Source organism: Zonotrichia leucophrys, chromosome 20 (assembly GCF_028769735.1).
Source record: "Zonotrichia leucophrys gambelii isolate GWCS_2022_RI chromosome 20, RI_Zleu_2.0, whole genome shotgun sequence".
Classification (NCBI taxonomy): domain Eukaryota; kingdom Metazoa; phylum Chordata; class Aves; order Passeriformes; family Passerellidae; genus Zonotrichia; species Zonotrichia leucophrys.
Window position 1 is genome coordinate 10,799,007 of NC_088189.1, and position 10,753 is coordinate 10,809,759.

General features: G+C 42.3%; 1 protein-coding gene across 1 annotated transcript; it reads left to right on the forward strand.

Annotated features, from left to right (window-relative positions):
* Positions 1–1,093: 1,093 nt before the first annotated feature.
* Positions 1,094–9,887, forward strand: IFT52 (intraflagellar transport 52). Its single transcript, XM_064729849.1, is given in 12 exon segments — positions 1,094–1,397; positions 2,206–2,293; positions 2,557–2,686; positions 3,543–3,658; positions 3,977–4,153; positions 4,727–4,813; positions 5,104–5,172; positions 5,880–6,034; positions 7,024–7,111; positions 8,254–8,362; positions 8,858–9,003; positions 9,586–9,887. Coding segments are annotated over 12 exon segments (1,332 nt in total). The 5' UTR covers positions 1,094–1,278; the 3' UTR covers positions 9,634–9,887.
* The last annotated feature ends 866 nt before the right edge of the window (positions 9,888–10,753 follow it).

Sequence of the window (10,753 nt, forward strand, 5' to 3'; positions counted from 1 at the left end):
GCTACTGAAGCAACAACGAGGCTGTGATGTAGGAGGAAAATCCCAGATCAAGGGGGAGCGGAGAAAGAGGAGTTGCTTGGAAAAATAAAAATAACTTTATAGCTGAACTCTGGTTGGGGGTGAGGGTGCTTTCACAGCCTGTGCTTGACCTGCCCCAGGCACACCAACACTACTGTGATGAGCACAGGGCAGTGAACAACAAGTGGTGGCCATGCTCCAGCACTCACCTGAAAATGCCCATCACTCATGTGGAACAGTTATTTATTCTGCCTTAATTTAAAAGCTGGTGTGTTCATTGAATGTCACTTCCCACATTTCTTTTTAAGCTGTTCTGTGCTGTTGCTGTGGGGAGGAGAGGGGGCTCAGAGCAACACGGGGATAAACAGGGGGCTTTCTAAAATCTGTGTGATGCTTGTGCTGTGGGGAACCTTGTGCTTGGTACCACTGTGTGTTTTGGTTTTTTTTTATTTTTATCAGGCTCTATCTTGTATATGCTGAAGTCATTGGAAATATGACATCGTTTATATTAAAGTTGCAAACACTCATGTGCGTCTCTGGGTGTCCTGGATAAGAGGGGAAGGAGGGTCTTTGCCTTGTTCTGGGCTGGAGAGTACGGGGCTGCATGCAGAAAGTGACTAGCACTGCTGCGTTTAAAGAGGAATTCCCCAATTTAAGCTGATCACAGAATCATGGAAGGGTTGAGGATCTTAAAGGCCAGGGGCAGGGATACCTTCTACTGCTCCAAGCCTCATCCAGCCTGCCCTTGGATACTGCCAGGGATCCAGGGGCAGACACAGCTTCTCTGGGTAGGGCCAGGGCCTGGGCCTTCTCAGACCTCTGCCAGGGGCTCCCTACCCTCACAGGCAAGAACCCGAAGCTGTCAGGATTGGGATTTTAGACACAAGCAAAATCAAAAGCCCAGAAATGTGGAGAGGAGTTCAGGACAGCGGGACTGCGCCGAGCCCTGACAGGCGCGGACTGGGGCTGAGGGAGGGCGGGACCGCACCGCCCTGTCCCCGCCCCGTCACGCTCCCCCCCGCCCTCCGCAGTGGTACCGCCCCGCCCCTTTCCCTGACAGGGAGTGGAGCGAACCATTGCGGCGACCTCTGCACTCGAGAGGGGGGGAAAGGCCCCCCGCGCATGCGTCCGGCCGGAGCGTTGCTAGGGCGCGCGTGGTGACGGCGGCACGGCGGGGGCTCGTTGGGGACCCGCGGGCGGCCGGGGCGCTGGCGCTTGCCCGCTGCTCCCCGGAGCCCTCCGGCAGCCCCGGGGGAGCCTATGGAGAGCGGCCCGCGCAATGCCATAGTGTTCAACGCCTCCAAGGGCGAGAGCTTCACGCCGGCCGGCGGCTACAAGGCCCTGCGGAAAAGGCTGCGCGGCAGCTGGAAGGTGCTGAGGTGAGGGGCGGCTCTCGGGGCGCGGAGAGGCCCCGGCGGGTGTGTGTGGGCACCCGAGTGGCCTTTGGGGGTGTGTGGGCACCCGAGTGGCCTTTGGGGTGCGTGTCGTGAGCTGAGGTCGCTCTCTCGCGTTGATGGCGCCCTGTTGCATCTTCTGCCCCTGTGGGATGCTGTGCGTGGTTCTTGGGAGCTGCAGCTCACCTGTAGGAGATAGAGTGTGAGTTGTAAGGGTGAAGCTCTTCATACAGGTTTGTGAGTCTGTAGATGGTATTGTTTATCTGATCACTGCAAAATACGGCATGAGCTGTTTAGGAGAGGATATCAGGGAAAGGCTCTTCCCCAGAGGGTGCTGGCACTGCCCAGGCTCCCCAGGGAATGGGCACGGCCCTGAGGCTGCCAGGGATGCCCAGGGTGGGGCTGTTGGGGTGTCTGTGCAGGGCTATGGGCTCAGTGGGTCCCTTCCACCTCATCTTACTCTTTGAAATGTGGCCAGACCAAAAAGAAGAAAAAGAAAAATAACAGGAAGCTCCTCAGGTGCAAAGTTTAATAGCAGCTGTGACAGCTTGCAGCAGTTCTGGATCTGCCACAGTGCCTTGTCAGAGGAGCGTTGCTGTTTAGCTGGTTGGCATTTGTAAGGGTTATTTTTGCTCAAGTTGTCAACTTTAAACCCAGATAAAAGGATGTGAAGTGACTGAAGTGATTTGCTTTGTGTTCATTTGCAAGTCCTTTATGAAAAAAACAAGAGGAAAAAGTTGTGGTTCAGGACTGTATCCAAGAATAATGTGTGTCTTTATTAATCTATTCATAGCTTAAAAGATGAGATCACTTCTGAGAGACTGTTTGGGGTGAAATTGTGGATTACAGCAGGACCAAGAGAGAAGTTCAGTGCTGATGAGGTAAGAAGTCAATAATTGTTTTCAAGTTAGTTATGTTTTCAAATTTGCTTAAGTAGAAAAGAACAAGGCAGAAGACTTTGCTGTAATGCTGCTTTAAATGAGTTCATATACATTGGAATTTGAATGTTTTTCTTATAGGGCAAAGTTAAATGCAAGCAGTCAAAACAATTCCTCTTCCCTCATCCTAATATAACTTCATGCAGTTTTGTGTGTAGCTTCTCATGTTTGTTTGTTTTTTTTTCTGGATCTTTGTTGATTTCTAGTTTTCTGTTCTGAAGAAATTCCTGGAGGATGGTGGGGCCATCCTGGTGATGCTCAGAGAAGGTGGAGAGTCCCGGAATGGCACAAACATTAACTTCTTGTTAGAAGAATATGGGATCATTTTCAATAATGGTAATGGGGCTCACTGCTACCTTTAGTCATCAGTTTGAAAATTCTTGAAAAGATCAGGTTCAGCCTTTGTGGATACAAGCCAAGCAGATCTTTCTCACAAAGGATCTTTTGATCTAAAAGATTTTTTTTCTTTAAATCTGCATGCACATGACAAGGTAATATGAAGCACAGCAAAGGCTTTCCATGGACAGAGTACATGGGCAACTTGGCCATTTCCATTCCTTTGTGTAGTTGTTAGTTTTAATTTACTAAAAAAAATAATTTTAGGGAAATTTCTTGGTTAAGAAAATTTTCCATATGTTTTAAAGGATTGAATGACTTAATGCTCACACTGAATAAGAAGTGGCACTTTTCTTTAGCAGACCAATAAAATGTCACTCATTAGTTTTGTGCTGCCAATGTGGTAAAAAACCCCAACAACCCAAGGCAAGTGTGTGTCAATGTACATAAAATATTTGTGGCCTTTGGTGGCTTTTCTAGACTATGCCTTTTTTGCATCAATAGGACTCAATTAATCAAGTATTTGGAAGATGCATAAAAAATAAAGTTGTAAAAGTTGATCCAGGCTGTTTTAACTGGGTCATCTTTTTGTCTCTTTTGCTTTGCAGAAGATGATGTGCTTAACTTTCTGTGTTTTTTTGAATTTGCAAACATATTCCTATCCTAAATCTATTCTGTCCGAAAGGAAACAATAGTAAAGGCTGATTTCAGTTTTGTGGTGTTAAAAGCATGACAGATTTGTGGTGTTCAAAGCAAACACCCAGGGAATCCAAGAGCTAAACTAGTTTTTCTTTGCTAAATCCAACACATTGATCAGCTAAGATGTCAATTTCTATATTTTTTTCTTTTTTTCAAGATGCTGTAGTACGAAATGTGTATTACAAGTACCACCACCCAAAAGAAGCACTAATCTCTGATGGAGTTTTGAACAGGTGAGTATTTGGGGTATGGGAATCTTCACAGTAAACTCTTGTAAACTGGATTGTTTTCAGTAAGGTTTGTTTTTCAATATCTCTAGGAATCTGAAGCGCAAGAAACGTCTTAGGGAACGATGGTGGAACCTACTCACAGTAGTGTTTTTTGAGGAAACTGCTGTGAAAATGTGCAGAACACCTCAGAATTGGCAGTTTGGATTGCAGCAGTATCGTGCTTATGTGAGTTTCTAATGCCCTTCTTATGTCTTGTGCTTCTGTATATCTAGAGGAAATCTTTTAAGTTGGTAACCTCTGAGAGCAAGAGTTGAAAGATACTCTCATGACAGATCTTGTTGCCTTGTCTGTGGTTCTTGAGTTCGGAATCTGCCCGCCTCCCGGCAGCGTTTTTGAATTCGTTTCCTGCAGAGCTCTCACCTTTGTTTACCCTTTTGGAGCCACACTGAATGTGATGAAGCCAGCAGTGGCAATCCTGTCCACAGGCTCTGTCTGCTTCCCGCTCAACAGGCCTGTCCTGGCTTTCTATCAGCATGAGGTATGAGCAGCCTGGGGCCCTCCCTGCTTCCCCCTGCCCCACACACAGATTGTGAGTGGATCTTTTGGGGCTACTTAAAAACCCACCTCAGTTTTTGATGTATCTGCAAATTCCAGATGAGCCCAGTGACTCCTGATTTTTTTTATGGTAAACTTTGCATGGGGCTCAGAGGAGAATTAATGAGGTGGTCAGCAAATATTCCATATTTTTGGTTGACTGGTGGATGTCTTTAATTCTTTAAAGTTTTGAGGTTTTTCTGCTGTTTTACTAATAATTTATTAAATAAGATTATCCTTAGCTCTGTAAGTACAGCATATTGAATTCCAAGGTTCTCACCATGGAACCAGTAGATTTTTCATATATTGTTTTACTCATCCAGCCCTGTTAATTTATAAAAATAAATTCAGAAATTTAATGATAAAGAGTTACAAGCACAGGATTGATATTGTTAATAAATGTGAACAAGTTAATGCAGTTTTTTACTGTGTGGACAAGTAATGCAATGCAATAACAATTGCCTCTAAAGCTGTGATTTGGAAGGAATTTTTGCTATATTGTATTCTTTCTTGGTAGAGCAAAGGTGGAAAGATGGCAGCCCTGGGATCTTCCCACATGTTCAGTGACCAGTATTTAGATAAAGAAGAAAATGGTAAGATCATGGTAAGTTGGAGTTTTTTGGGAGGTTTTTTTTTTCTTTAAAAACACCTTTTTGTATCTTCACAACATTTGTAAATCACTCCAGGCCCAGCTTCATTTTAGAGCAGGACAGCTATGAAATGGATTCAGTATGGGAATTCTCAGCCAATACTAAGAGATATTCTTTGATTTATTATCTTATTTTTATTTTTTTTTTCATGGTATGTTATTTAATAGATTTAATGGGAATATTTAAGCATAGTATGAAATTACTTGGATCCTCCTGAAAGTAATTGAGTTTTGCCCTTCCCCAGGATGTGCTTTTCCAGTGGCTCACAACATCAGATATCCACTTAAACCAGATGGATATGGAGGACCCTGAGGTAAGAGAGATGCATCACAAGGAGGTAAAGAGCAGTGGGATCAGCACTGGTCTTGGCACACCCTGTGTTTATCACAGTGGTTAACAGCAGGATGGGTGCTGCTGTTGTTGCAGGACCTTTATTCATGGTCTAGGATTGAGTAGACAGATGGCTCAGGTGTAAAAATTAATGGTACCGCTCAGCCTTAGCTTGCTATTCAACATCAGATATAATTTGTGAAAGAGTCTTTCCAATTTGCCCATGTCTATGAGATGGACTGCTGCAGTGTGATGAGTTTGCACTTCCCTCTGAGCCCTGAGACAAGAGGAATGTGCAGGAAGGAAAAGCAGATTTTCTGTATGTGAGTAGGAATCAACCTTTGTGTCAGTTTTAGTTGTATACAAATGCTGGTTTTATTTGGAAATATCTTTTTGTGATTAAATTGTATACTCTGTGCATAAAAACCAGCAGTTTTGCACAGTTGATTAGTAAGCTGTCTGTTTTAAAGAATGAACAGAAATCCAAATAAAACACCTATGTGTTGTGTAGCTTTACAGCTGAGAGAATTGGGATAGTTACTGATCTAGTGAGCTGCACTGCAAAGGGCCAGAGTGAAAACAAAGAAAGAGTGAAATATTTATTTCTAAGAGAGATTTTAGGTGAGATATGAGGTAGAAAGAGACAATGGGTTGGCCATTGATGCCAGGGGTGTGTGTGTGTGTGCTCAGATTTCAGACTACACCGTGCTCCCAGACACGGCCGCGCTCTCCGAGCAGCTGCGAGTGTGCCTGCAGGAAGGAGATGAGAACCCCAGAGACTTCACAAAGCTCTTTGATACATCCCTTTATCAGCTGGACACAACTGCCCTCCCTTCAGTTATCAAGTCAGCAGCTGTAATTTTCTTATTATTTATTTATTTATTTATTTATTTCATTTGGTGTTCTGTATTTTCTGTTTGTGCTTAAGCTGTGTCTCCTTAAGAGCAGGAAGGACTGAGCATTTTGAATATGGATGTACCAGAAAATAGATTTGTACAGCATGGCAAAGATGTCTTCTTGCTTCTTGTCTTAGCTGTAGTTTCTGGCCCTCTTTTCTCTTTTTTTTTTTTTTCCCAACTACATGAGATTCATTAATTTGATATTTTGAGAACTGTCTGCAGTGAAGTTGGGCACTTTCTGGAGTGATAACTGAGAGCTGCTCGTTTTTCCCCTTTTGAATTACTTGGCATTTACTGGAAGCTGCATTTCAGTCAGATTTGCATTTCCCAGTGATTATGTTTTGAGGTTTATCAGCTGCTCAGTTTTACCAGTTTTTGTCACTATGTTTTGTCCATCATAACTCCCCTGTTACCCAGATCATATCTGAACACTTTGAGTAGTGGCAGCCTAACACAGATTCCATAAACTCCACTCTGCTGGGGACACTTTTTCTTCTTACTCTGTATTTCTTGTATTTTCACTAGTTGTGAATACACAGGATCTCCCTTCTGACCCCATAACAAATACTTTTTAAAAAAATCTTTATAAACTTTCCTGAAACCCCAGTTCTGCTTGTTTTGTGCTGGATCACTTTTCCTTCATCTGTGTTTGTCCTGCTAAAAGATGATTGTAGAATTGAGCTGTGATATTTCTTAGTCACCTTATATTTTCACCTATCATTACCTTCCCCTGTCACAACTTTAATTTTCTCACTGTAGAAGTTATTTGTTACTGATCTGTAATTCTCTGAGGTCCTTAAAAAAATGGACATCCCATTTTTTGTGCTGTTACAGTGCAAAACTTTGATTCACAAAAATCCATCTCTATAGCCTGCTAGTGGAAATAGATGTGGTATCACTTTTTTCCTCATACTTGGAATTTTTCTGTGCTGCAGAGCTTATGAAGAGCTGAATATGAAACATGAACCCCTCCAACTCATTCAGCCTGAATTTGAGACTCCACTACCTGTGCTCCAGCCAGCTGTGAGTAATTTTCTTCCTTGTATATTACAGGGAGAACCCTTCCCCATGAAGGTTGGACTTGAGAATCTTGGATGTCTGTTCCAACCTTAATGAGTCTCTATTTCATTTGTTTCATGCAAAGCCTCTGTGTGTCATTTCCATGGTTCTGTAAAAGAAGTAGTGGGAAATGCTGTAGCAATAACTAATCACTTGGGAGTTGACTACACTACAGGGACTGTCTTTTAGGAAAGAGCACTCATTCACACTTCTAATTTATTAAAAGAGCTTCAAAATGTAGTGTGTGGTACCAAAACAGAATCCTTGTGTGGTGAATCTTTGATGAGTAGCTGCTCCCAGTCCTGGCTCAGCCTCCCCAGTGAAATCAGGATGTGGTATTTGTGAAAGCTGTGGTGGTGAAGGTTCTGCACTGCCTGCTGCCAGGGAGGAGCCAGTCTGTCCTGCTCTGCCTCCATCTCCCAGATCCTCAGGGGAAGCAGAAAGTGGAGCATTGCTCTTTTACAGCAGGAGCTGATCAAACTTTAACCAGCAATGTTTGGGCTGACAGCAACAACATGAGCTATGGGTGTGTCAAACTCACTTCAGAAGGCAGGAATCTCTCAGTATCTGAATTTTGCCATCATTGCTCCATCCTGCTTTACCCTGGCCACTGAGAAAGCATCACTGGGATCCTTTAGAGCTTCAGGAGTGCAACTGAAAGTGGTGTCTCCTTCACTGCTTTTTATAAACCCAAGTTCAGCTTGTGACATAAATGGTGCCTGCATGAAACAGAAAGTACTCTTACCAGAATTGATGTCAGTATGTTTTCAGAGTGAGGTGTTAGGGCCAGTTTATTTCCTCAGCTCTCAGCCATCACCTGGGTCTCATGGAGCAAAACTGAAACTGCAAATAAGAATGTCTAGTTGGGATGCTGGGTGATGATTCTGACATACATGTGGCTAAATTCTTTTGGAATGTTCAGTTGTTTTTACAACATAAAAATGGAATTTTCAAATGGTGCCCCTTGGTTCCATGGCTTTGGAGTTGCTTTTGACTTTTTAAAGGGTTTCTTCAAGTCCAATATAAGTTCAAAACTGTTGTCTTAGAGATCTATAAAGTGTAAGAAAAATATGTGGCAATCAAGCATGCTGCTTTTTCTCTCCAAGGTTTTTCCACCTGCTTTCAAAGAATTGCCTCCTCCTGCTCTGGAGCTGTTTGACTTGGATGAAACTTTTTCCTCAGAGAAAGCACGTCTTGCAGAGATCACAAACAAATGTAGGTGGAGCAGATTGTTTGCACATTTAAAATAAAAGTCCATTTTTTTCAGGGGAAAATGGTTATATTTCATTCTAATGCATGGACCTCATTTGGGAAAATCTACTGCTCTTATCCTGATCTAAGAAATTGAAAGGCTTTGGAAATTAATAGTGCAACTTTATGTACCATGAAATTATATTTTGTCTGTTACATGACATTTTATCATGCTTCTGCCTGCTGTTTCCTATATTGTACATAAATTGCTTTGTGCACTCTTGCTGATAAATTTCACATCCTTTTTATGCTTTGAAGTTAAAATGTTAAGATTATTCTAAACACATAAAGATAAGCAGGTACTGGCTGCAGGAATACATCATGGCTAGTCCACCGAGCTTAATGATGGGACTGAATCTCCCAGGATGGCAACAGCAAATGGAGATTCAGAGCAGGCTTTTGGCCAGCTGTTCCAGATGTGTGACACTCACCTGCCTTTTTCCCTGGGTGCTTGTTTAGGCACTGATGATGACCTGGAGTTCTATGTGCGGAAATGCGGCGACATCCTGGGAGTGACCAGTGAACTCCCAAAGGACAAGCAAGATGCCAAATATATCCTGGAGCACATCTTCTTCCAAGTGGTTGAGTTTAAGAAACTGAATCAGGTATTTTTAATAACAATTACAAGTGAGTAGTTGGTAGTAGCAGCAGTGAGGGTGGTGTGTCATTGTAGCAGCTACACTTGTCACAGGCAAGAGGTGATGTAAGACATCAGCTGTGCAATAAATGAGACCAGTGAAGTGTGATCCAGAGTACTTATGGCTGTTAATGTCCATAAAACATGTACTGCTCAATTTATTAAGTCTCTCATTTATTTTAATTGGGGGATTAGTACATGCAAGTGTAGGTTGTAATTGCAGCTAAGTCCAGTTCATTGCTGGTGCCTGAGTGAGAGCAGGGAGTCCTCAGGAGTGTTCACAGCTCTGGCCAGTGCTGCAGTGCAGAGGTGACCAGCATTGTTCCTCAGGAGCTGCACTGAAATGCAGCTGTGCTGAAAGAATTCTTCATAGCAAATTTAATGCTTCAAAGTGTGTTTGGAGCATATTGGCAGAGCTGCAGTTTGTGCTAACAAGAATTGCCTGTTTCACATGTAGTCTATTTAAGCCAAATATCTTACAGTCCTACCCTGTTATTAAAACTCTTTCTTCTTCTTTTTTTTTTTTTTCCTTCCTCTTCCCTTACTTAAGGAACATGATACTGACCCAAGTGAAGCTGGATTCCAGAACAGTACCTGAGACCTGGCTTTCCCCAGTTTGAGCTAGACCTTTTAGGGAAAGTATATTTTTCCATTTTTAAAGTCTCTCTTCTCAGTGTATTGATTGGGACTGTCTCAGTAGTTCACTGGATGCTTGGATCATTTATGTGTGGTAGTTCAGATAATTAATGCCTTCTGGGGAACTGCTTGTATTTTACAAGCACTTTCCAAAGAATTTCTTATTTTTCTACTTCTTTATTGAAACTGTAATTTTTTTAATATATTAAAAAAAAATATACCATGAAAATGTGTTTTGGGTCCTTCTTTCTGGCTCCAGCATTTGCTTTCCTGTAGTTAAGTCTTTCTGTTGGTTCTCCTGGTGTACATGAAATCCTTAATTACACTGTGAGAAGGGTTGTTATTTTGGTTTGTGAACTGAGGACAAAAAAATAGAGCCATAATTTTAACAGGAGCTGCTGAAAATACATTTATCACCCTGAGGCAGCCTCCTTTTGTCTCTCTGCCAAAGAGAACTAAGGAGAGGTGAGTTTGTTACTGTAGAGAGAAAACATTTCTTCCAAGGGAGGGGAGGATTTGAAATTAAGCAACAATGACATTGTTGCAATTGCTGCCTCATAGCAGACTGGAACTACAGAATTTTAAAAAGAGAGGACAGCACATGGATGAAAACCTTAAGATTTAATGGATCATTATTAAGAAACTGTGATACTGCACAGAAACTCATGAATATTTTTAGTTCTATTTATTTGATATCTGGCTCACTCCCTGAGGTAGTGAGTTCAGTAATGCACAGGAGTGGAAATCCAGGTTAAATTCATTGACCATGAAATGTTGAAGCTCAATGCACAGCAAAAATAGAGCCAGGGAGATCAGTGGTGAGAAGAAAAGATTTGTCAGCATCATCAATGCCACACCTCTATTGCAAGGATTTTTTTTTTTATATTAACATGGTGAAATTGCATTTTAAAGACTTTTTTGGCTGTCAGTCTGACACTCAAATTGTTAAATTCTTCCCCCACTCAAGCCTTCCATGACTTCTGTGCTTTACCTTGCTCTGCCACGGTTTTTAAAATTTTGCAAAAAATCTGTTCATCTTTTTATCCCCCCAAATATCTTTTATTTTACATTTCTTCATGCTT